The sequence below is a fragment of the Sinocyclocheilus rhinocerous genome, unplaced genomic scaffold (assembly GCF_001515625.1).
Source record: "Sinocyclocheilus rhinocerous isolate Xijiao unplaced genomic scaffold, SAMN03320098_v1.1 scaffold2852, whole genome shotgun sequence".
NCBI lineage: Eukaryota > Metazoa > Chordata > Actinopteri > Cypriniformes > Cyprinidae > Sinocyclocheilus > Sinocyclocheilus rhinocerous.
This window is the reverse complement of record NW_015646497.1, coordinates 129,856-156,680: the sequence shown is the minus strand read 5'-3', so window position 1 is coordinate 156,680 and position 26,825 is coordinate 129,856. Positions and strand designations below refer to the sequence as shown.

Here is a 26,825-nt window from a genome sequence, read left to right as displayed (position 1 = left end):
ACCAGGTCCATGACCAAGGCAGAAGAAAAGATTGAACCGGATGATTTGGATGAGGAAGGCCCAGGGGATGGGGAGGTCCAAATTGCAGGACCCAAAGGACCAATCATGGTGTTCCGTCCATGATCAGTGAAAGACTTAAAAGAAGCCATGACTCATCTGCCCCACCCCAAAGACTCTGGAGACAAATTCGCTGCCGAATTACTGGTCTTCTGTCAGGAATTTAGCCCCACCATGCAGGACCTCAAACGTCTTCTCATGCTCAAATTGGGCGCAAAGGACTGGCAAAAAGTTAGACCACACTTTCCAGTAAACAATGCCACCAGAATACATGTGGGATGGGCTCACGATGACAACAGACCATATCGAAATGCAGTGGAACTTTAGTGTCAGCGTGTTAAAACTGCATTTCCAGTGAGAGTGGACATCGCAAAGATTAACTCTTGCATACAGGGTAAGGAAGGATGAGCTTGTGAAGGACTATTATGTGCGACTGTATGAGACCTTCAAGAAGTACAGCGGAATAGTAGAACCAGCGAACAGAGGTGACCAACCTGACATTTAGGAATCGTACATGAACAGCAGTTTTCTGAATGGACTGAGACCTGAACTGAGTGCTGCAGTAAAACAGAGCTGCATTGGATGGAATGAGGCCAGGGTGGACATCATCAGAAAGCATGCAGTCCATGCAGAGGAACAACACAAGGAGAAGAAAAAGGAAAACGCTGACAAAGAATTGCACAAGGCCATGTATGAAGCTGTGCAGATGAGTGCAGGCCAACCGAGAGACAGAGGAACCAACAACAGAGGGCGAGGACGTGGACGTGGGAGAGGCAGAGGACGTGGAATGTGGAAAACTGGATATCTGTTTCCGCTGTGGAGAGAAAGGACATTGGAAGAATGAATGCCCTAACAACTGAATGGTGACTGAGGTGACTAAAACCAAGACAGACTGGAGGGGCTGGAGGGGAGGGGGTGAACGCCAGCAGCCCGGCAAGAGTGAGGAATGAGAGACATGCAAATGCAAGTTTGCTTACTAACCCATCTGCTAACAACAGCAATGAAGACCTTCTCGCTTGCTTGAATCAGTGTATTTCCAAATTAGAAGAAGCCAACAAAAAGGTAGGCACTTGTGTTCATTTAACTAGTTTAGCATAAAGACAACTGCCACAAGTAAGACTGTGGTGACTTTCCTTATAGATAGTGAAGCTGCAACTTCCCCCAAGTTTGCTACATGTATTAGAGATGTCTATGCCTCACAAAAACAGCTGAATGCTTTCTTGCCCTATGAGAATGATGTGCCCTAGTGAATTAACATACTTGAAGTCAAATATAGGGAATGTATATACTGAAGTGATCAAAAAATTATCGAAAGGGGAAAGAATGTGATGGAAATTTCTATATATTTCTTTATTTTCTATTTTCTATATTGTATATTTTCTATTTTACATATGTTCTGTTTGCACAGGTGTTGGCCTTTATTTTCTCTGTGCATGTGACTAAAACTTCTGTCAGCATTCCTCTAACAGGGGAATGGCTATGACCAGTTAGAAATAATCTGAGAAAATACTGTTGAAGGTCAAAGTCGATGCTTGGACAGCATTCTTGCAAAAATTAAAAGGGCCAAAGACAAATCCTATGACTGGTTTTTCACTTTCGTTCTGACATTTAATAACAGATTTAGAATTTTTCCACAACTGAAGTAACAACAATAACGACACAGAGGAACAATATCATTGGAATCACTTTCAAATAACATTTTCCAGCTAATGAACGATAAAAACATTAACAGCCATTCAAAATGGCTTCTTATTTTAAAACATATGCTGCAAATATGCTCACATAATCACTCTTAGAAAAAACATTATAAAAACGTTATAGTTCATTGGTGTGGACACTAATATAATTAAATTCAATTCAAGTTTATTTGTATAGCGCTTTTCACGATACAAATTGTTGCAAAGCAACTTTACAGAAAATTACGTTTCTACAATATTTAGTAGAAGCTTATCAGTGGTGACAGTCAGTTAATGTACATATGGCAGAAATAATTATCATAGAGTATATAGTTATATAGATATAGTTTGCATTATCATTCTTGGTGTGAACGTGCCTTTATACAATTCATCATGTATCTTTTTTGTGCTCTCTTAACATACACATTTAGTCCTATCTAATTTAACATTTGATGAACAGCTTGCATGTCACATTTTGTCTCATTCGTACAAAAAGATTCTCAAAATTTGTTCTTCTACTGTTTGATACTGAACTACACTTCACCAACCTTTCTAGAAGGTAAAGGTTGCAGGCCTCCTCCAAATCTGAGAGTGTGGCTCTGGACTCTTTTTCACTTACAGCTGGACTTGTGACAAGATATAGATCCATCAATGAGCATTCTAAAAAGCTGAAGATGAAGAGAGAGCACTCATGCTCTTTCCTATCAGTCATCTTCACCAAAGGTGTTTTTCTGTCACCTAAAAAAATCAAGAGTATCACCATGAACACAATCCTTCTGTAACTGTCACTCAATAAATAACAAATTATAATAAAAATGTGTCACCTTTGATGCATTGCATCATAACTTGTATTAAGACTTGCATAAGACGTCATTCACACAGAACAATGAAAAATGGAATGAAAAAAATAAATTAAAAAAAAGGTCTAGAAATTTGTTTTTTAAAGTATTTTTCAAAAAATTATGTTAGCTAGACCTCTGGGGGTTTTAGAAAATGCTGTGTAAAGACATTGCAAAAGATGCAAGAAGCAAATGCAACAGCCAAACCATGTCCGTCTGCAAGTTTACATCGAAAACAATGGAAAAGCAGCACAGTGTAATGCAAAAAGGTGTTCTGTGTGAATGTCCCCTACAACAGGAAAAGGTGTCAATCATCTAATAACTAACATGACAGAACCTCATTTGTTGTTTTTCAGCTAAATTATTAATTTGTCTGAAGTTTACCTGTAATATATAGTTTTTTTTGGACTTGCTCAAGCAGACACACAGGTTCCCTGAGTGAGCCCAGCACATAAGTTGTAGGCAGGTTTAAGATAAATACTGGTGCTCCATCCTCCGTTTCCCATATAGATACTTGCCCATTACTCTGCATCAACAAAATCTAGAAACAATTTCAGGAATTAGTACTGATACATTTACATGTACAAGTTCTTGACACATACTTTCTTAATAAAGTGACTTAAGATCTTGGACTAAAGCTAACTACAACTGCAAACAAAGTTATTAACGTACCTGTCACAACCATACACCGCATATATATAAGAAAGAATTTAATCCAGAAGCTAACATCTGTCAAATACAATATTATGCTGCAAAATTTTACAATACCAGACGCTTCAGGAAGGGCACAGGTTGAGCAACAGTGACAGAACTTCCTTGGCCTGCAGGTCTGATTAGAGACAGTCATTATATTTATGTCAATCATGTCAAGTTTTAGTATGTTAATGGATATGATGTTAACGTATTTGGTCTTGGTGGGCAAGATCTGCTATGCACATCAATAAATACTGCTGTAAGATATGCTGCTGCTACATTTATAGACATACATAAATCACATAGCAGATTTAGGCAGGTGGAACTGGGGGAGGTAGAGGGTTTTAGAGGAACTGCAGGACCAGCTTACAGCAAACACTGAACCAGACTATTAGCTATTTATACACCAAATTCAGTATTTTTAAACACATTTTAATAACGGTTTATTTTGTACCTTTCAATAAGTGCAACAGTGCATGTGTCTCCTCCTCTGCCCGCTGTCACACTGTAGCATGCCCCATTCCTGCAAGTGAGCACTAACTGTAGTGTGGGTAAAAAGGGACCCTGAAAGAGTGGAGTGACTGGCAATTGACTCTGCAAAAGGAGTTTCATCCTGTAAATGGCGCCGTCTCCTGGGATCACAATATTGGTATATGGACACCCTGCAGAAGACATTCAAGGGTAAGATTCCTTCTCTCAGTATGATCAGTGAACCAGCTGACCGTCAAGCCCTAGAACAATGAACCGTGTGCAGGCACTGACAGCAGAGCAGAGGATTTCTTGAGAATTGGGCCACAAAACATCTGGTCTGGGTTCACTGTCTGATCCAGGAACAAATTAAAATATAATTAATACACATGACTAACAAATGTGTCCTTGTAATGTTAATATACTGTATTTTCTTTCTTATTTATGCAGTATAAATGTATGAGTGAATGGCTGGAGTACCCTTCTCTTTAGGGGTCTTCAACAGAAGATAATGTAAGAGATTATGGCTGCCATTCCACCACAGGCACACAGCAATGGGAATATCTTCAAAGATAATTTGAAGAAATATTATAAATGCATATTCAGAGAACCGACTGTACTGCAAATTTTGATTACACACCGTTACAGGCTATATTAATAACTGAAAAACATACATGTGAAATCATCTCTTGAGTTCATGACACCTCTAGCTGCCTTGGCTTCCCCAGGCATTGAAAGAAACCCCTCACACAGTAAGAAGTGACAAGTAATTCATTTTGTAATGTGAAAAAATAAGCCTCTAGTGGTGTGGTTCTAGTGTTTTAATGCACACTTTGCCAAATATATCACATATGTTCAGTTCAGCTGCTCCATATATGCAAAGTTTTAATTCTTTCCATCGTTTTAGTTAAATCGTGGCTGCAACTTAACTAAATTACAAGAAGGCAATGAATTAGAACAACATAGCCACAATTTAACTAAAACAAGAGAACAAATTAATCAAACATGACCATGAATTAATAAAACATGGCCAAAAAAGTTATGAGAGCACATTCATAATTTGTGGTCACAATATCTATTTTTGTTCTGCATGTCATGGGACCCCCTACTGATTTGTTGTTTACATATAAGCTCAACAATTAGTAATTTATCAAGGGTTTGTTTGTCTTTCTGGCAAACATTTTGATGCATTGCAAGTTGTACGTATGATTCTTACTGTAACAGCTCATGTTACATTCTGGACATCATTGATTTGGAAAAAAATTCTTTATATTAACAATTTTCATTATCAATATTATTTTATTAAACTTTTTACTTTGGGGTGAAATACCACTTAATATTAGATATTAGATAGGTATGGTTGACACTTTCTGTTGGTTGTAATGATGGACTGGTTGTTATGTCTATATAGTGCAAAGATATTCACAGAATTAATGTGTCAAAATACTTTTTGGGATGACTTTACAGTATACCGTATTGCAGTATTAATCAAGCCTACCTTGGACCTTCTGCTTTTTGCTGTGGTGGAAAATTTTCCTAAATGCTGCATCCTGGTTTTCCCATTGACGACTACTAATGAGGTGATTTTGGCCTGAGCCTATTATAGTGCCTTCCTCTGTCTTCTGTAGGACGTCAGATGGACTTTTCAGAGAGGTTCCTTGAAGACATGAACAGTAAAAGAAAGACATAAACTTATTTTAGAGCAGTGCTTTAAACTAAATACCTGCAGGGATTTCTGGAGGTTTGATCTTCATGAGTAAGACTACTGGAGACAGTTTGGCTTCTGTGGTTTGTGGGGTTTGCGTAGCCTATGGAAGAGACAGAAAAATATGATAATCTCATTAAAGTAATTTAGTAAACAATATAACAAACATACAGAATTCTTTTTTTTTTTTTTTTGAAAAAACACATAACAGTTTAAAATGTCCCTCCAAGGAAATTGCAAATTTTGAACGGACATCAACAAATGCACCATGTTAAGAATTGTTTAAAACATAAATACAGTAAAGAAGAATAGAAGGTTTACCAGGTAACTTTCCAACGTAACTATAGCAGTTACCTGTTTGGTTTCCAGCTCTTTGATCCACACATCTTGTGGGAAGCGATAGACATCCAGCCAAACACAGCCACTAGCTTCATTGAAAATACACCACAACAGCATTAATGAATCAGTAGTACTCAGTCACAGTTAACTGTATTTTTAGTTTTATATTACATTTCCATATTTTAATAGGAAATGTACGTCATGATGACTTGCAGCTCCAAAGTCCCCACTTCTAGACACTTCAAATTTTGCACAGATGTTTCTTTGGTTTATATCTTCTTGTGAGAAATGTAACACAATGTAATTCTAAATGTAAGTCCATTTACAATAGAAAATCAACAGCATACATAAAAATAAGCTCTTAAAACAGTATTATGAACTCACAGTTTCGTTGATGACTTTAATTAAATAAATATTCTCCATGTGATGCACAAAAAGCCGTGCAATACCTTAGGTGACAGAAGAGAAAATTAATATGTATAATCAAATACAGAAAATAAAAAAGGGGAGTTTTTAATGTAAATTGTCAAAAACATACCACCACTCTCAGGAAATTACCCATGTCATCCACTGTGCATAAGAGTGCACATTTCCCAGCGAGGCACAAGAGATGCTGGTAAGCTCCACTCCTTCATCCTGCCATGTTTTTACACAGGTGAGAGTGGATGTACTGATGACTGACAGACCATGAGTGTGACCCAGAAACAGGTAAAGTCCATCATCAGAGCACACAATGCTATTAGTTCTGCCTGGAAGCTAAGAACCAAGAAACAAATAAGCATATGTAAAATGAACATTTTGGACAAATGCATACAAAGCACATGTGCAAAGGAATATGATGAGGCCATATGATTGTACATGTTAAACATACCTTCATTTCTTTAGTAGCACTCAGCACAGGGATTTGTCTTGCTGCTCTCTCTTCATCCCTCTTGATCTTCTCCTGCTCTGATATAACTTCCCATGCACTGTCAACAAGGTTATTTAACAACTTATTGATCACTCTTGCAGACTCAGGTAGATTATTATCAGGCTGCTGCAGATCTGTGAAATAAATCACATCATCATCTTCACAGCTGCTGTAATCTGATGGCTCTGGGATCTCCAAACCTCTTCTGACATTCACAGCCATCTTGTGTTATTTCTGGAGGGGAAAGAAGAGTATAAAACTGAATTGCAGAATGAATTTTTGGCAGACCATATTAACACACACACACCATATACTTAACTATATACAGTATATATATATGTCAGCATATATAAAACGAATCTGAGAAAAACATGGTATTTTTTCATATGGTATTAAAGTAATATAATGTACCATAATACCATGATATTATTGGAATTACCTTCCAGTTAGTATTAGATAAAAATGGTGTATACGGTAATCAAACACACGCACACACACACATGATGCATCATGGCACCTCCACATTTCTGCTGCAAAAGGAAATTCACAATAACAATAAATAAATAAAAATAGTAATTTGTTCTAGCAGCAAGAACATATTTGTTTTAGTTAACGATTTCTCATATGCGGGACCTCTTGACCTCCCTAGAAAGTGCTAATAAAAAGGTTGAAATCTGATGATTTAAGTGGTCAAAGAGATATTTTTGAATACTTAATATATAATCATACTGTAGCACGATAGTGATCTGAATAAATAATAATATCATTATAAACAAAACGCGCTAGTGCTTTTCTTCCGGTATGTTAGGTTGTCATGACGACAGCCCTCCGTGGTTGTGATGAGTGGGGCGGCGCGTGCGGACTCTTCCAGTGTGATAACTCTAGTAAAAAAGTAATAAAATAAATTTATTTCATACTAAGTATAGTTCAAACCATTAACATATATAACGACATATTGCTCGAGACTTACTGATATAAAAATTAAAATGAAACTTTATTTGGAGTACTACTTGTGCTCAATGCACATTTCTTAATATTAAGCCTAAAATGTGTTTTAATGTCACTATTGATGAGGATTGTAAGATCTTTGAATAATATCGGTCTTTAAATGCAAGATATTTAAGTGTATCTTAAGTATACTTGCCATAGATCCACTTTAGCGCAATCAAATATTCTTTAGTTGGACTCCAGCACTACTTCTGTGCAATTAAACTGCATTTAGTACAAAATTAGTTGTTACTATTTAGCAGATTTTAAGTATACCAGTTCAGTATACTAAAAGTACAATTGCAAGTGTCTGAATGTAAATGTATTTGTAGTATACTTAGCATGAAATAAATGTATTTTAAATACGTTTTAGTATTTATTTTTCACTAGGGAAACCGCCTATTTTTTTAAATAATATTTATTGATTCAGATATAAGAATAATAAACAATAAGCGTATGTCCCAGCATCTTACAAGAATACATTTTAAAGTAATGAGATTTTTTTTCATGTCAATCATTTAACACATAAAAATAACATTCATACTTGTAATGTGCCTTTTCTTAGCTCTTAGCAGTGACATTGAAGTTTCATGCACATTCATCAGCATTCACTCCACCTGCTGCTGATGGAATGAAGCATATTATCCCATAGAGAGCTCCATTATTCAGTTTGGTTTCTGGACACTGGACAGAATCACAACACCATGAAACAACACCAATAGATTCCTGCAGACAATAAAATAATCTAAACAAGCTTCATGCCACGTTTAATAATTCTGTTAATAAATATTACTACTACTGTTAATATGCTATTTACTAAGCCTTATAACTTTTTTTGCTTTTCAGTTTCCACTCAGTAAAGTCTGAGTCATAACAATGAGACATAATTTAGAAGCACATGCTCAGCTGACCATTATAAAGGAAGATTTAATTTTTTTCTTTTATTATTTTTTTTACAGATAAATAGGCCTATAACCTTAGTTAAAAAAAAATCCACCAAGTTGTAGGTTTGGACATTTTATTTCTTGAACAATATACCCAGTTATGTGTAAATACAGTGCTCGGTGAGTGAAAAATACCAAATGTAGTCTATAAACCTTCATTTGCAGTCATCATAAATTATGTGATTTTGGCAACTGAAGCGAGTCTTCAGAAAAGTGCATTAACACATTAATGCTGCGAACAATCCACAGAGGCCTGCTTCCTCTTGGATAATGCACTCTGGTCTAGAACAATGGGGGTCCATAACCAATACTTTGTTTAAACTGGTATTCTGAATGTTTCGAGTCTTAAAAAATCAGGTGAATTGGAGTCTTTGCATCAGTAACTTCAGGTGGGAAAAGTGCAACTGAGAGTGTGAGACCACTAATGTCAACAACTCTCTTAGTACAAATAAAAAGAACCATTTAAACACATCAAAACACATTGAAGCAACAAAAAAAAAAAGTACTGAGCTATGATCACAGTTAATAGCTACCATCATTCCTTTTCTGAAAGAAACCCTCATATATTGAGCCTATTTTGAGTTTTTTGTATATAACAAAATATTTGGTGTAATACACTTTAGAAAATAATCTAAATACGGTCTCAGAAAATGGAAATATAAATAGATAACTGTAAAATATAGAAAGCTATCACATAAAATCACTAGATTTTTTGGTAAACAAAGCAACAGAGTGCATCAGTATACAGTATACTACCAAAATAAGTTATTCACAGATCAGTAGGTTATTTACATACACCTTAATGTTACATAAACAGTAACAAAACAACAATACTTCATGTTCCATAAGCTTCTGCTGCTGCCATTTCAGTAAAACTCCATTCAGTCTATGTTCATTTTAGCGCTTATCTCCATCAGCTTCATAAAAGGAGTGTAGATCTGTGACGGGCTGGTCCTCGCTCTAGGACTGCCGGTAGAGGACAGTTCTGAGGCTGTTGGAGATTTGGAGTCCCCGTCTTCATGGCTGGTCTGAACATAATTTGAAGTTTGTGTGGGACTGCTTGCAGTTTCTTGTGTATTTACTGCACTGGAGCGCAGCATTGAGCTGTACTGACCGGGAGTGTATTTAAGAAGGCTATAGTTCAGTCTGCTAGGGGATCTCGGGGCCGATGAGATGGGGCTGGGTTGGACAGGAGCGACATACGGCGGCTCCTCAGATCTATGAACACAGGAAGAGCATGTGTGTAAAGCCATGGCCTCGAAAGCAGTTTTAAATTTCTTATGGCAAGGTGATCTTGCGCTCATTACCTCATGGGGAGGTCACAGCCAACTCCAATGTCCCTGGTGGCTACTTTAGTCTCAGATGCTCTCTGTATAGACATAAAATACTTCAACTTGTCTCCTAACTCATTATTCTAGGAAAAGAAGCAAAGCAAAGGACAGAGTCAGACCATAGGCATGGGAAATTAAGTAGAGAATTCATTTCACATGTAAAGAGGGCACCGGACAAAGACCGATTCAGTTTAGATGTGTGAGAAATCTGAATGACAACCAAAGGGACTCGCTGACAGAATAGCAATGAATTCAGGAATAGTCGCATTCAGCGTGCTTATTCCAACCAATCTGTGTCTTTCTAGATTGGTGAAGATGAGGGGCATGCAAAAATCACATCTTGCTACATGGAAACCGTTGCTCTTACCTCACACTCCACAATGGCAATCCTGTCCAGCAGCTCAGCGATGAACATATCCTTCTGTGCAACTTTTGCTCTCAGTGTTTCAACCTGCGGAATTGTTTGTTTGTTTTATAATTAAAAAGATTCAGTTACAATAATCGTGTCATGACTCCTTGAAAGGACATTTTGTGTACATGGTATTCTCTTTATGAACAGAACGAACAGTCTCTGTAAACCCTCACCTCCTCTATCATGGCCTTGACCTTCCTCTGTTGAGAGAACACCATGTCGTTGAGATGCTTTATTCGCTCTTTCAGTTCTGCTGCTTCCGCTTTCAGCTGCTCCGACCTGAGAAAGAACATGTTGCTTAGGAGAGATATAATATATGCAATTAAATACTGAAATACAATTCAGTATTACTGGGTATTGCTCAGTATTATTGGCCATCAGTATTATTGGGAGCTTTTTTTTCTCTGAGGGGACAAAATGAAGACTTTTTAAGAGGGAAAAACAAACCTAAAAACAAATTAATTGCACAGGTTTATGTAATTAATCGGGATTCATCTTAACATAAAAATATGTAAACAGTAACATTATAACATAACATTAATATAGAAACAAAAGAAAGACAGTATTTTAAAACAATATTTTAAATATTTATTATATTAAATACTATGAATGAAGGTCAGTACCACTTACACCAAAACCAATTATTTATTCATTTATTTATTTTTTCCATTTCTGGGAACAAAATGAGTAATTATAGCCATTCATCAGTATAATTAAGGACCAGGCCTAAACTACAAATCATTAGACCATTTTTTATTTATCATTTCTTTACAATTACATAACATTGAAAATATTCTAACAACGTTTAATTTAAGTGAACCTTAAACAATATTCACACAAACCATAATAAATGTGACATTATAATAAATGTCACATTTAGCTGTGTCTTTTATACAGTGTGTTTGGTGAGATTTCTTTCTCTGGGTACCTGTAGGTATCAAGGATGTAAGGAACATGAAGACATGTTCAAATAGCATAGCTACTTCAGAAAACGAAGTTATTTTTCTTAGTCCTACTTATATACTTAGTTATGGTATCTGGTTGTTATAGATCTTAAGCTGTCCACTGAAACCATCCTAAATTAAAGAAACATGACATCCCCACTGGTTTCAGCTGCAAACTTATTATACTATAGATATACATTAAATGTCTTACTGTTTGGCCACAGCTTTATCTGCATGGTCAGTTTCGTCCAAACCACGTAAGCGTTGTTCACATTCACAAAGCTTTTTTATCAGGTCACCCTTTTCCTGTTATAAAGAGACAAGTGTTGAATAAAGAGTTTCCTTCAGGGTAACAGGCAAAGGCTGAGCCAACTGATATTATTTACCTGAGCCATACAGTTTAGTAGCCTCTCCACCTCTGTAATTTTTTGATCCCTTTCAGCGATCTTTGCCTCCGCTATCTGAGCATTCCTCTCTGCCTCCTCAAGCCTCCTCATGTAGTCATCAAGCTGTGCCTGCAGACACACAGGTCAGAACTACAGTCATTTATTTGCCTCTGTTCATCATCAGTCATTATCATCATTCTCTTGGAAATCTCCACTATTACCACTAGGTGGCACCCTTACTTAGAAAAAAATTTTTTAAAAATTTTTCTCTCTTTCCTGGTGAACTACAGATGTTTCCTGTTATGAGATTGGAATCCTTACTCCCTGCTTGTGAAGTATAATACAAATGTAGTCTTTTTACAGTGCGACTTACAATCTTTCAAAAGTCACACACATTAAAACAAATGCATTTGTCATATTGAGCACGTTTACATGCACACCTGTAAGCTGATAACTCACAAATATCAGCTTATTAATATAACCAGTTTTCCCCGTTTACATGCACATCAGTAACCTGACAACGCAAGTAAGCTGCGTTTACATGACTTCATTAATAAATCAGGTTATTTCCCTGTAGTGACGTCAAAATATAATCATTTGCGTATCTGACTCTGAGTATTCCATACATTTGTCAGTTGTGATGTTAAATTAAGCTTGCAACATGTCAACTTGCAACAACTTGGGAAACTTACAGCTCATACATTATCCTCTCATGCAGTTATAAACGCAGCATTGTGACTGAACCACTTCTACTTCTGCTGCACGAGATGAGAACACATTTTTATCATTTTCTGAGTCATGAAAAAGTCTGCTTTTGTGATATATATTTCCTTCTTTCTTTACTGCAAGTATTTAATTAGTAGACTATCAGTATACATATGTTCACTTTTAGTATAGTTGCAGTACAAACTAAACATTTTGATGTAAACTAGTTGTGTACTCAAAGTTTACTACTGTTATACTTAAAGTATACTTAAAAGTATACTTTTATATACTAGAAAGTGGGCCAATTTAGTCGCAAGGAGTATTGAAATAGTACACTTACAAGTATACTACTAGTATACTACTTACCGCGTTTACATGACCAAGTGCGTTTTCGGCTTATTAAGCATAATCGGCTTAAGAACGTGCATGTAAACGCGCTCATTATCACGCAGTGCAGTTCTTGCTGAACTAGTTGGACAGTAAGGCATTGTGAGTGTCTGTTTGTTTGGTTATATCTGTACCTGCAGAGCCTCTATCTCCTCTCTGTATTTCCTCTGCTGTTCCTGCAGCTGTTCCTCATATTTCTTCTGTAGCTTTGCACTCAGCTCTTTTAATGCTTGAGTCTTGGCCTCCTGAGAAGTCTCCACCTATGTACAAAATGCAATTTAGTTGTCACATGTTAATAACCATGCTATTTATGTAAAAACTTCAAACAAATTCACTGAAATCCATTGTTTCCTCCTTGGCTCTTTAGATCTCTCAATACACGCTGGAGAACAAAATTCTGAAATCTGAGTAAAACTATCCTTTTATTCAAGTAATTGTTCTGATAATATAATTTGATTAAAATATGTGTATTAAATAATTCAATAAATAAAATAACAATTTAATTAATTAAAATTAAATAATTAATTAATTAATCCAGAACGCGACAGCAAGATACATTTTTAACGAGCCGAAAAGAATGCACGTCACACCTCTGTTTATCAATTTGCACTGGCTACCAATAGCTGCTCGCATACAATTCAAGGCATTGATGTTTGCCCTTAAAAAAACACCACTGGCTCTACACCCCTTTACCTAAATTCATTACTTCAGACTTATGTGCCCTCTAGAAGCTTGCGTTCTGCAAGTGAACGTGAACACTAGCTTGCTCTATTCTTTTTCTATTCTATCTGTTTTCTTTTTATTTATTATATAATTTTAAAAAACCTTGCTACGTGTACTGCGTTAAGCTAACTGAGACTTGTTATAGCACTTGTATATCATTGCTCTTTTGTTGATTTTGATTGCTTCCATTGTCCTCATTTGTAACTCGCTTTGGATAAAAGCGTCTGCTAAATGACTAAATGTAAATGTAAATAATACAAATAAATAAATAGTTTAGAAAGGGTTTATGTTTTTCTAAATCACCTTTTAGCAGTAAAGATTACAGATTACATAAATAGTCCTTGTGTATGACAAATTATTTTTTACTTTTTAAGTTTTAACTACTATTAACTTTTACAAACCATAGATCACTGAATTCAATGATGAACTGCCTTTAACTGAAAATTGAGTGTTTACTATTGTCATTTAGCATTATTGACACACTATTTTCCTATTTGATACTGTAAGGCTGCTTTGACGCAATCTGTATTGTTAAAAGCGCTATATAAATAAAGTTCACTTGACTTGACTTAAAGAACCTGTATTTTTAATAGTAGTAGTCTCTCAATTAATATGAGGTTTAAAAACTGTATATACAATAACTAGAAAAAAGTATAAGAACAAGAAATACAATAATTATAAAAAATTATAACAAAAAAATTTAGTCCAAAGTACCATGGTATTAGGTTGTCTGTAACATGAATGGTTTGAATGATAATAGTAGTGTTGTGTAACAGCTGTTTGTGTGTGCACCTGATTTTTGAGAGAGCGGTTTTCAGCCTGTGCTGCTGCTAGTTGTCTTTCTGTTTCCTTGAGTTTCTCCTCTGTCTTCTCCAACGAGCTGCGCAGAGTTCTCATCTCATCTCTGTTCCCCACACGATTTTGACAGCTTTCCAGCAATGATTTCTACAACACATTTACATTCAAAAATTGACAAAAAAATGTCACGAGTTGCTCTGGAAAGAACAAGCCTTTGTCAGCTGGCAGTGACCACATTGATTGTGTACCTGTAGATCAATGTTTGCTGATATGAGGGAGCTGTTCATCTGGTCAAAGCTATCCATACCTGCCCTTCTCGTCCTCACCTCTGACTCAAGGTAACGCTTATGAGAGTTGGCTGCCTGGGACAAACACAGTCAGCACATTGAGAACTTGTCATACCACTATAAAATGCATTTTTATGAAGCCTGACGGTAAGGTTTGGTGGCAGATGATATTCTTGCCGTGTTTTGCTCACCTTTAATTCCTGAGTTAATTTTTGCACTGATTGTTGCATCCCTCCAAACTGGCCATACATGCGCTCTCTGACCTTTTCCAAAGAGTCACGTACCTGTGAGAAAAGAAAGATGGTTTTTAGTTATCTGCTTGGATGTACATTCCTGAATAACATGCTAACTAGTCTTCTAGTTGCAAATTACAGTTAGCTAGGTACCAAAAGAAAAGTCTCTGAGTTTACCTCTCTGATGTACCTCATCTCATCCCTCAGGTGACTGACAGACCACTCGCGTGCCATCACTTCCTGTTGGTGGCTGGTGCCTGTGCTCTGCACCACGCCATAAACTCTGGGCCCGTGCTGAGCGGGCTGTTCCCGACCGATGCCATTGGTCACAGGGTGCTGGGGGAATAGGACCACAGGGCTCAGATTTCAGCTTGTGAATGTGTTTAAAAGGAGAGTGTGACACTGTTGTGTTTACAGCTGTGAAGACCAATGTCACCACTGTGTGTCTGAGTGTGTGTACACCTATTGGTTGATAAATAAGACTGATAGACTATATTTGCGAGTGACATGCTCTGGTATTAGAAGCATTGCTGCTGAGTGTTCACAATGAGAGGTTGGGATATAGACAGTCAGAATAGTCCTCAGCGAGGGTGTCATATTTCTGCCTGCCAGTCGGAAAGAATTTAAAAAAAAAAACTTTTATGTCTACAGGTTCAACTTGAATATATGAAAGGGAACTTGAAACTTGGAATGCTGTTGACATTATCCAGTGAATGTACATAGAGAAAATATTTCTTTCTTGACAATGCCAAGGGGAAAGTGAAGTGAAAAAGGTGTCATAATAGCAAACCCCAGGAGCAACTACAGGTGAGAAGATCTCGCTCAAGGGCACAGCTATGAGGATCAATGGCCTTACAATTTATTCTGGTTCTGGATTCTGGGACCTTTTACACTGGGTCACTAAAGGAGTCATATTTCATGTTTTGCATGGCTTAAGAAAGCTCTTTTGTTATATGTTTAATAAGTGAACAAGCATTTTACTGTGCAAAGAAAGCCCTGAAGCCATATTGTGCAGATACACTTCAGCTCATGCTTGCTTTGCAAACAATAACACACTGAACTCAAATATCTTTTGGGAAACCAGCACCTGTGTTTTAAACACCATCACTATCATAGATAAAATTACTCTGATAATATTACTGGGTGACACAAAAACATTCAAACATATACTAAAAACATAGTCTATTATGTTCCAAAAGTACAGCATTACAGTATATAATGGATCCAGTGGAAAAATACCGTCTACTATCATTCAAAATTTTAGGTTCAGTAAGATTTTTGAATGTTTTTTAAAAAGAAGTCTCTTATGCTCACCAAGGCTACATTTATTGATCAGTAAAACAGCAATATTGTGAAATATTATTACAATTTTCTTTTTTTCTATTTTAATTTATTTTAAAATTTATTTTTAAAATGTATTCCTGAGATTGTAAAGCTGAACATTACTCCAGTCTTCAGTGTCACACAATCCTTCAGAAATTATTCTAATATGCTGATTTGGTGCTCAAGAAACATTTCTTGTTATTATAAACGTTAAAGACAGTCATGCTGCCTAATATTTTTGATACTTTTTTTTTTCAGGATTCTCTGATGAATAGAAAGTTCCAAAGAATAGCATTTATTTCAAATAGAAATCATTTGTAACATTATACCTGCCTTTACTGTCACTTTTTATTAAATTATAAAAGTATTAATGTAATATTAAATAATAAAATTTAGTATTAAATAATTAAATCTAATAATTAAATGTAGTATTAAATAATAAAAGTATTAATTTCTTTAAAAAAAAAAAAATCTTACCAACTGCAATTTTTTGTCAGGTAAATATTAGAAGAATCAGATTATTAATCTTGACATATGCATGGGTAATGGTATTCAGGTTTGTTTGTGTTCTCAGAAGCTGTCATACCTTGTCTTCTTGTTGAGGCGATTCTCTCCCAGGTGGTCTTTCTCTCTGCATGAGCCCATTTTTCTTTTTCCAGGAACCATTGAGCAGTTTCTCGCCCTGTGATGTAACATATATTATTTTCATAGGTCTTATCAAATTTTTCAGACATGTTGATGCTTGGGGTGATAATTGGACAACCAATGTTGTGTTCACAGATTGCTGAGGTGAAGGCATTATCAAAGGTTTTGCCCTTGCCAAATGTCTTTATGCAACAATTAAATCCTACTTCTAATAAGCTTTCCTGTTTATGAGGAACCATATTCCATCTTTTTCATGTGTGCTATTTTCACATCGTACTGAGGTGGAACAACACTGATGAAGTCCAGCTGTGATCACACTCTCAGGGTTTGGTATTCCCCTTTCTCTTCTCAGGACATAGTTTCTCAGAACTGTAATCTCATTCAAGTCATGACCACACCTCCTCAGAACTCCTCTCAAAAACAAAACACAGAGCTTCAGCTTCCTCACTGAGAGAAACTGAATTCTGTCTCAACCTTAAGGGCGAACATGAGTATAATTCTCTATTAAAATAGAGAATTAGTTGTTGAGAAAATATGATTAAGGTTTCTCTCTGATTCTGACTGAAGGGGAGCAATGTGTGGGAGTGAGACAGAACAATGATGCCAGTGTTGTTCATGGCCTTCTGCACTGGACTTCACTGAACTTGACAGATAACCCACAAAAACACAAGCCCATGAGATTAAATTTGAGGCAGTCAAACAGGGGAAAGCTATTTAAAACGTTGACAACAGGACCTCCAGTTTTGGCCTTTTGAGAAGTGATATGAGTTATGTGTAGAAATGTTTGTGAATCATTTTGGGGATTTAATTTAGCCTAATAAATCTAACAGAGGCATTAACCTTCTGGAGTGGCCATACTGATATTACAGTGCAGCATTATTGCTTTTAAAAAATGGTTACTTCGTAATAAAATATTAAAGGGATAGTTCACCCAAAAATGACAGTTCTGTCATCAATTACTCCAAAACCATAAAACTTTAGTTCATCTTCTGAGCACAAATTAAGATATTTTTGTTGAAACCTAAAATAATTCTGTCCATTCACTGAAAGTCTACTCCATTAAAATGCTGGTGCTTTAAAAAATTTACAAAGACATAAAATTCTGAAATAAAATTTGTAAAGATTAAATTCATAAAGACATGTTTGAAAGATGAACTAAAGTATTTTGGATCTGAAACGACATGAAGGTGAGTTAAAGAGGACAAAACTTTACATTATGGGTAAACTTTAAATCTTTAAATTAAATATCAAAAATCATTACTCGAGCAAATTTACTAAGCACCATCCTTATGCTAGAAGAAACAGTTACTGTTGTAAACAACGTGAGAATTGTATTCTCTGCATACAGTACAATGTGCTTCCATTAAAAGTGCCGAACCACAATGACAGACAACACCAACAAACTGCAGCTGCATTAAACTTTTATGCTCATTTTGACAATATTTCTGTGCACAATATTAATATACCAATATAGAACTATATATCTGTCGTCTTAGCTCAAGTAATAAAAGCATGTGTTTTCCGTTCCATATTCTACCTTGCTCACGTAATCTTACTGATTGAACTGAACACTATTCAATGAGCTCTATTGTTGTTGTATAAAGATGTGCTCGAGGGTGTAAACTCAAGTCTAGCATCTGTGTTTTACAGAACAGTATATCTGTTTGCATGCAGTGGGTAGTGTTGGCACAGCTACCCACTCCAGCTTTGCTGAGACCAGTTACGTCGTCATTCTGTGCCGTTTAGCTGAATGCTTTTATGAGAAAAACTGGCCCTGGGTCAATGTGAATTTCAGGCCTTCCTGTAATCCAACAGGTGTAACTCGGGCAATTCAGACCACAGGTAGACTAGTATCCCCATGGAGGATAGGATTACACACACACCCATCTTAAATTTGCAGTGGTTTCTTGTCTTGGTTCTTTGTTATGGCAGTAATTGAATATCTCAGTTAAATGAAATGCTCTCTAGATTTTGCACTTAACTATCCTGACTGTACTTTTCCCTCTTCTCATTTAGTCTTCCTTTGACCTGGTTTCAACTTGTACAGTTACAGTATGTCACTAATTATGATGCAAAGGACTGCATATGAAAAGCCTCTATATTCAAAATCAATGCAAAAACCCTGACATCACCCAGATACTAGAATCCATACCTGGAAGGTTTTTCTATGCAGAGCCAACTAATTAATATTAACGTAAAGGCTAAAAAGTTATATTCTCAAATGTTGGCAATGAAAGCTCCATGGAAGCTCATCTCTGTTGCCAAAGGTGCAGTCACATTAGCAAATTTTCAGTAAAATTTCACAAGGAGAAAAAGTCCATAGTCCATTGTCAATAATGAAGCAATGTATGAAATGCCACTCACTTTCAAACCAAGCAGCTTTCTCTTGGGCAGTGTGGCAAATTTATGTGACCAACTTGAACTCAATGTGAAATCTGTGGTGAAATCTTTGCCCTCACTTGAAATTCCCAATCGCCAAATTCCAGATCGAATTGGCCACTGGCAGCTCATCAAGCAGGCCTGGGTTTTGTGTATTGACGCTTCACACAGCAAAATGTCCACAGCTGGCCCTTCCCACGAGACAGACACTGATAAGGCCATCAACAGTTTTATGTTGGCAGAGCTCCTGGATTTCTACTTCTCATTAGTATCTGGCTTATGAAAGTGCCTGATGTTCCCAAAGCAGCTCCTATCAGAGACCAAACAGGGTGGATATCAGTTGAACTTCAAGGACTAAGAGCTGCATGGTGCAAGTTCCAGGCCAAGGTACAGATCAAAACATTCATGTACATGCAGACACACCTCTCTTAACTTTTTTCCCAGCACACCACTGTCTGTAGAAGGCTTACAGCAACTACTGTCAAACATACAAATTAATTTGTCACACAGACTAAGCTGTATATGCAAACAAGCTTAAAATTAACTTTACCTCCCTTGGTAAATAGGTGACTCAAATTCATGAGCTTTGTTTCATGTGACTCTGAACTTTGGGGGCCGCTCAATTATATTTATCTGCATGAACTTGTTCTAACTAACTTGTAACTTGTTTCTAAACATATTGGATTAGTAAGTAAAGTGACATTAAACTATTGAATCTTTGCATGTAGTTCCAAGAATGCATGCTTATCTGCATGTTTTTTATCAGTAAAGGTGTGTGGCATGTTACGGGCTGGCAGTTTGGATCTATGACGCACAAACCAAGTGACAGAGCAAAAGGAAGGACACAGTCTCTGATTTATCTCTCTGAAACACTGACCCAACATTCACAGACAAAACAATGTTGAAAATTTCCCCTTTCTGAAATTCCATCTTTCACATCCTTAAAAAGTAAGCCTAAATGTAAATCCTTTAATTAAAGCCTATAATTATTTTTTGTTTTATTTTTTTGTTTTTGTTAATCGACTTGTCATATTATATACAATATAAATAAATATAAAATATAAATATCCAGGGGCAGACTGAGTGATTTGGAGGCCCTAAGCAAATTCCAGGTATGGGGCCCCAACACAGTAACTATGAGCTCTTTTACGCCTAACCCTTATTTTGCTCACTTGCTCTCATAGTTTATAGTTTAGGTTATTTATCGCTTCACACCAGTAATTAGTCAACCTGGTGCTGTTCAGGTTCTAAAGCCATATTAGGCTACCTTATTTTTTTTCGGATCACAAAAGATTTTAATTTTTATTAAAATAATAATAAAAAATGCTTGCACTTGTCCATTTAATAAATTGCAAACTTTTTCAATCTTTTTCCAAACATAAAATAATCCCATGCAACTCATTCCATATTCCAAGTGTTCTGAAGGCATACGGTAGGGTTTGCCGAGAAACAAATTGAAAATGTAATCTATTATTAAGCAAAAATCTCCAGACATTATTTACATTGTATCTACACTTTGTTATAATGAGAGGATTCCCAAGCTCGCAGAACTCAGCACTAGACAAAAACTTGGCATTTTGTGCGGTGAGTGGATTCTAACTTAAACACTTCTGGTCATTGCTTTCAAGAAATAAAGAGATATGTCTATGATTGGCTACATTGCTCAATACAGCAAATATGTTTCACCAATATCAGATGGGGCCCCCTGATTCCCCGGGGCCCTAAGCGGCCACTTACCTCGCTTAAATGTTAAGTCCACCCCTGTAAATATCCACACTACCACACAAAGGTTTGCAGCCAGTAAGATTTTTTAAAATGTTTTTGACTTTTATGCTCACCAAGGCTGCATTTATTTGCTCCAAAACACAGTAAAAATGGTAAAATTGTAAAATATGAAAACAAAAAATCTAAAAAAGTGTAAAATGCAAAACATTTTTTAAAATAAAAAGCTCAATATATTTAAATAGTTTAAAATGTCATATAAATTGAAGAAAATATTTTCTACATCTTTTCCACTGACCCTAAGGAGTGTTTTCAGGGACCACAGACACCAAGTTAATAACCTTGGATTGAGAGCATCTCTAGCTGATGTGTCATAACCTAAAGAAATCAGTCATTTATGTTATCTTGTTGAGCTTATCCTGTTATCAGGACATCATGCCATATGTGGTGCTAGTCAAACAGATTGGGGACTGTGTGAAGTCAGGTAAAAGAGGAAGTTTGTTTATTATGACGTGAAAAGATGGCTAGCGCCAATCTGTCGGGCCGCAAGAACTTTACTGAAAGATGCTAAAATGATACTTACAGAGTTGACGGATTCATTCTGGGATTTTGGACTGTCCTCAGGCCGGAGGGTTAATCTGAGACGCCTGATTCTCCTCTGATAGACATCACACATACACACAGAGAAACAAACAAACAACGATTAGCCAGAATCAAAAAAGTTTAATTAGGTGGACAATCTGATGATTGTTATCTCAAGATAAAATGGAAGCAATTTCACTGAAACCAAAACCAAAACTTTAAGTCCTTTCAAAGATAACGCTTATCTATTACGAGAAATGTCATGCATGAAAAGAAAAAAACAAGCTGCTCCAAGTGATTTTTTTTGTCACTGAGACAGATTGTATAACAAAACTGTATTAAAATATGACTGCCCATAAACACTTTAATGATTAACCACTTCAGATGTGGCCATCTATTCGATTCAAATCAATAACTACTAGTCAAAAATGTGGTTCTCATCGGTTTGATGCCCTCTCTGCCAGTTAGCGCCATCTGAGAGGGTGTCAGTTGATTAGCTGTAAGAATGTCTCTGAATGGCAGCTGACCGCAGCAACAGCGGCTGAGCGCCAGGCCCTGATAAAATAAACATGACAGGGCCCTGCCTCCCAGGACGGTGGCTCTTATTACAGGCCCCTCTCTGAACAACACAACGCTGCCTCGCACACGTCAACAGCGCTCGATTAGCCTGGATATGGACGAGCCATTAGGGCACAGTCCAATGCGTAAGTCACAGCCGGGAGGAACAGAAGACAGAAACCGAACCAAACACAGGCAAGCAAACACCTCACTGAGAATCACTTATAGTCAGGAAAATTCAGAGTTCAAAAGAGCAAGAAAATATGATTGAGTGTTTCCTACCTCATTTAGGTCTGGTATCTCAGTGGTGGTTGTGGTGCTGATGGCACCAGCCATGCCATTTTGCAGCATGTCTCCTTTTCACTGTCCACGCCACACATCCACACAAACACTATCAACGTCTGTGCCCACCACTGCAGGCTACACACCAAAGGAGGAGATACGTGGTGCGTGTGTGTGTGTGTGTTAAAGAGGGGAAGAATGAAAAAAAGTTCCCTTCAACAGCTCTGCCAGAATTCCTTCCCCCGGATGAGACCAGAGACAGAAAGAGAGGGAAAAAAGAGGCTCAGTATTCCAATATGCAGAGGTCAGTAGAAACACAGCCCTCCAGTGTGCAGACAACTCCAGAGTGACAGCGTCCCATATAGACTCCTCCTGACTGAGAGAGAGAGAGTGAGAGAGAGAGAGAGAGAGAGAGCTGTCAGTCTTTCAGTATCTGTGCTGGCTACGTAAGCTTTGTTTCCTATTAGACCCGTCGAGCAACATTTCACCTGTGTGCGCACTCCAGCTCCCACCTACCTGTAGCCGGCTGCTTTTGTGGGGTGGGGTTGATAGTGCTGGGGTGGAGCCCTCTCCATTTCTACACGGGAAGGCGTCACACCTTAGGAGGGTTACGCCACTTTTGACTGTAATGTGGCTTGAGTTATTATGCTTACAATAGTGGTGGATTTCAATTCCATTTAATTTAGTAATTGGATCATATCAGTGACTAACAAGGAGAAGCAGGAACAAAAAGAAAAAAGCACGGTATAATTTACATAATTTGTTGTTATTGTGATTCATGGAGTCATAACTAAGAACTTTTTAAAGTAATAATTTACCCAAAACCAAAATTCTGTCATCATTTACTCATACACATGTCATTCCAAACCTGTTTGACGTTTGTTCTCCTGTGGTTGTTTTTGGGAAATGTCTCAAAGTAAATGTTTTTGTCCAAACAGTGGAAGTCAACAGTCATTAATGTGTTTGGTTTCCAATATTCTTCAAAATATTCTCTTTTGATTTCTGCAGAAGAAAGTCATACAAGTATGGAACGACACGAAAGTCAGTAAATGATGAAAGTCTTGTAGGTACTACATTTGCGACCATTAAAAAAGTATGTTCTACATAATATAAATATGGGTAGTATGGATGAAATCCTGACTTACTATCTGCCGTTGTCACGGTCACATGACCTATCAGCATCAGTTGTGTCATTTCACTACAACTCCTCTCCCGTGGCCTCATGGGATAATAAACTGTTAACATGATGCACGCTTCAGAATCTCACTAAAAATAGTAGGTCATATGTGAATTCGGACATACTACTGTTTTTCTCATACTATAGGGAAGCATGCATATTCAGACACAGAGATAATGTTTTTGGGTGAACTATCCCTTTAATAATTGTAATTATAATAAATTACAGTTTAAAAAAACCATTACCATTTCTGGTGTCGCAGTCAGACAAATTGCACTGCAGATGCCTTGAACTTGCTTGAAGAAATCTTTAATCTGCGTGATTTTGTTTGCTTAATATATTTCAAAGTGCGCAAATTGTAGGTCAATCATTAATCTAGGGAACAGATAGTCTACTACATGACTCAGTGTAATCATTAACCCTCTATATTTGTTAAATTCACCCCTTGGAAAACGCATACAGGCTGTAAATCGCACTTATTATTGCTTTTTCCCCTCATCACAATAGACCTTGAAGCAATTTAATCAATCATCACAGGGATAAATGGGCCATTTGAGTGATTATCAATTTTTGTATGACAAAAGTCTTAACTATCTAGAAATCCATTAGCATGATGAACAGCTAAAGCAGCATGTGAAAGGTCACAGGGATTATGTTTCCAGCCTTTCATGATGGAAAACAGGATCCCATTTGGAGTGGTCCTACTGGAGAAGCTCTGCTTGTCCCATTCAATCCAATATAGTGATCAATATGAGGCTACAAAGAGGTACTTAAATAACAACCATTCAGCATTGTGTTCATCACTTTCTGCAAGTGAACAGTGCCTACATTTTTTTTTTTTTTGGTCTATTAAATGCACATTTATCATTTGGTCTATTAAATGCACACATAGGTTATCTTCTAGGAAGTTTAGTTCTACATATACAAATATATATATGTGTCCCTGAAGCACAAAACCAGTCATAAGTAGCACGGTTATATTTGTAGCAATAAAACCTCACTGCATGGGTCAAAATTATCGATTTTTTATGCCAAAAATCATTAAGATATTAAGTAAAGATCATGTTCCATGAAGATATTTTGTACATTTCCTACCGTCAATATATCAAAACTTAATTTCTGATTAGTAGTATTATATTATATAGTATTATATTACCTAATATGCATTGCTAACTTAATTTGGACAACTTTTACGGCAATTTGATTAATATTTAGATTTTTTTTTTTGCACCCTCAGGTTTCAGATTTTCAAATAGTTGTATCTCTGCCAAATATTGTCCTATCCTAACAAACCATACATCAGTGGAACGCTTATTTATTCAGCTTTCAGATTAAAAAAATGACCCTTATGGGTTTTGTGGTCCAGGGTCACGTATAAGATATTTCCTTACTACAAATAAACAGATGTTTCTTAGAAAAGGTGAGTCGACTCGTGTGACTAACAAGTAGGAGGATCGATTCTCCTGTTCTCACGCAAACCTTTTCTGAGTTGGGCTAACTTACAGACTTGTCATTTTATTATATTTTATTTCACGGTTAGCATCCCCGAAATTGTTGGTTTGATGAAGGTGTTTTTGGAGTGATGGTATTTTGAAAACAGTTTAATCATATTCACTTACATGAAATGACTCCAGTCATACCAGGAGACAAATAAACGCTGAATTATTTTACAGAGAGATGGGCAGCTCAAATGCGTCGTGGGGGGCCTCCGTGTTGATATGACATGACTAGAATAATACTCATCTTTAACTAAAAATAATACATTTTGGCAGCCAGCTTGCGTGTGAACGTCCCCTATGCTATCAGAGTAACTGAAAACAACTGAAAACAATTGTGGAGTCGACACCAAAAGATTCTCTATAAATAGTAGTAACTGTGTATCAGAATCGACTCTACTATAAAACTTGATTCTTTTTTGCTAGTGACTCATTCTTATATAGGACGTTGTGATTGGCTAAAATTGTGAATTAGCGTTCCAATAACCAATCACATAGGCCCTACCTTAGATAGCAATCCTATGGGTGGGACACTCTGTTTTGCCCTAAAGTAAAATGTCAGTGGCAGTGCGTGTTGGTGTTTTTTACTCGCCGTTTCTCTGTTATGCTGTTGGCGGATTGTTGCCTAGCCTAGTTATGTAGTTTTTGTATTGGACTATGAATTTTTTTTTCTTCCGATCCAGCCTGTTTCTTTTGACAAATTCCAATAGTGTATCGTTAATGCTATAACGATCCAAATCAGCACAGCATAAACAATTTGTAATGGTCTTTAATATTTTCCTATGAGCCTTTATGGACCTTCAATATTTATGTTTTATGTTAATAGTGCAATTGTCATGGATGTAATTTAGCAGAACAAATTTACACCACTGTATGCCGTCTGCAGTCTTGTAAACACTGCTTACGTATTAAAGCACACAGTACCTGCATAAAATTGAATGGCTTTATACAGTAACTACATAAATTATTCAGGGGAGCTATTGGCTGTTTCAGAGGACAACACACATTACAACATTTTCCTGGCTGTGAGGTTTTCCTCATTAATGCTAAAACAGGATGTAGCATATGGCAGATGAATTCTCCCCTCCTCTGACCTGAAGATAAATCTAGTTACTTTGTCATCCTAACCATGTGACATATTCAAGTTCACATACACCATTTCCCACAACATTACTGGTAAACTTTGTTACATCCATTACCTGCAGGTTATGCTTGATTGTTCTCACATTTAAAAGGAAAAGAAAAGGTGAGTTAGAAACCTACATGTACCCATTGTGTTATTTACGTATTGTCACCTTGCTTACCTGGTCTTACTAGACAGGGTGGATTCCCTGAGGTGCAGATCAGACACATTTATGAGATGAGGAGTGACAACAGGATAAGGAAGAAAAACAGAGAGAGGGAGAAACAGAATGCAAATGTTTGTTTGGAGAGGTTATATATCAGGAAATGTAGTGGGCCTAAAATGAAGTCAGTTACTATCACCAGACCATTTTATGAAAGAAAGTCAATCAGCAAATGTTAACAAATAAAAGACATGCCATTTTGAACAGTTATCTGCTAACGGTATAAAAGTAGTAACAATAAAATACTATGTGTTTTATGGCATAATTTGACCATAGGAAGAGGACTTAGTCTGAATTTGACCAAAGGAACGATTCTGTTATATTGTGTTCAGGTTGACTCCACCATTTAGGTTAGGTGTGGTTTTGTATATATAACATAAAATATCATAGAAGACCCTATTTAAATTTGCAGGCCCACACTTTTTTTTCCCAGTGCAAATGGCACATCCTGCCTGAAACAATGGCATATGGCATATGGCATAGTGCTTTGC

At 36.7% G+C, this 26,825-nt stretch overlaps 2 protein-coding genes across 4 annotated transcripts; both read right to left on the bottom strand.

The window, feature by feature from the left end:
* Positions 1–5,217: 5,217 nt before the first annotated feature.
* LOC107707897 (WD repeat-containing protein 93-like) lies at positions 5,218–5,964 on the bottom strand. The gene is made up of 3 exons (XM_016512007.1): positions 5,793–5,964; positions 5,457–5,541; positions 5,218–5,390 (listed from the first exon to the last, which is right to left on the bottom strand). The coding sequence occupies exons 1-3, from the start codon at positions 5,892–5,894 to the stop codon at positions 5,218–5,220; spliced, it is 360 nt and encodes a 119-aa protein (XP_016367493.1). The 5' UTR covers positions 5,895–5,964.
* A 2,711-nt stretch (positions 5,965–8,675) lies between these two features.
* Positions 8,676–22,865, bottom strand: myzap (myocardial zonula adherens protein). 3 transcript variants are annotated; one of them, XM_016512024.1, is made up of 15 exons: positions 22,832–22,865; positions 22,316–22,396; positions 21,477–21,551; positions 16,734–16,829; positions 15,002–15,160; positions 14,783–14,875; positions 14,553–14,666; positions 14,299–14,451; positions 12,918–13,043; positions 11,692–11,820; positions 11,517–11,611; positions 10,535–10,640; positions 10,317–10,400; positions 9,926–10,032; positions 8,676–9,836 (listed from the first exon to the last, which is right to left on the bottom strand). In XM_016512024.1, the coding sequence occupies exons 2-15, from the start codon at positions 22,382–22,384 to the stop codon at positions 9,500–9,502; spliced, it is 1,743 nt and encodes a 580-aa protein (XP_016367510.1). In that variant the 5' UTR covers positions 22,385–22,396; positions 22,832–22,865; the 3' UTR covers positions 8,676–9,499. The 3 variants fall into 3 exon arrangements, with proteins under 3 accessions (XP_016367510.1, XP_016367509.1, XP_016367511.1); XM_016512023.1 differs by lacking the exon at positions 22,832–22,865 and having other exon boundaries at positions 22,316–22,429; XM_016512025.1 differs by lacking the exon at positions 22,832–22,865 and having other exon boundaries at positions 9,926–9,987; positions 22,316–22,429.
* Between the last annotated feature and the right edge of the window lie 3,960 nt (positions 22,866–26,825).

What these genes read in the sequence shown, in the direction of transcription:
- LOC107707897 (XM_016512007.1), bottom strand. Translation starts at nt 5,894, where the DNA reads ATGCTGTTGTGGTGTATTTTCAATGAAGCTAGTGGCTGTGTTTGGCTG. An exon ending in AAGAGCTGGAAACCAAACAG is followed by an intron (nt 5,542 to 5,792) that starts GTAACTGCTATA and finishes TCTCTTCCATAG; the next exon opens with GCTACGCAAACCCCACAAAC. An exon ending in ACCTCCAGAAATCCCTGCAG is followed by an intron (nt 5,391 to 5,456) that starts GTATTTAGTTTA and finishes CATGTCTTCAAG; the next exon opens with GAACCTCTCTGAAAAGTCCA.
- myzap (XM_016512024.1), bottom strand. Translation starts at nt 22,384, where the DNA reads ATGCTGCAAAATGGCATGGCTGGTGCCATCAGCACCACAACCACCACT. An exon ending in AATTAACTCAGGAATTAAAG is followed by an intron (nt 14,667 to 14,782) that starts GTGAGCAAAACA and finishes TGTTTGTCCCAG; the next exon opens with GCAGCCAACTCTCATAAGCG. An exon ending in CAGCAAACATTGATCTACAG is followed by an intron (nt 14,452 to 14,552) that starts GTACACAATCAA and finishes AATGTGTTGTAG; the next exon opens with AAATCATTGCTGGAAAGCTG.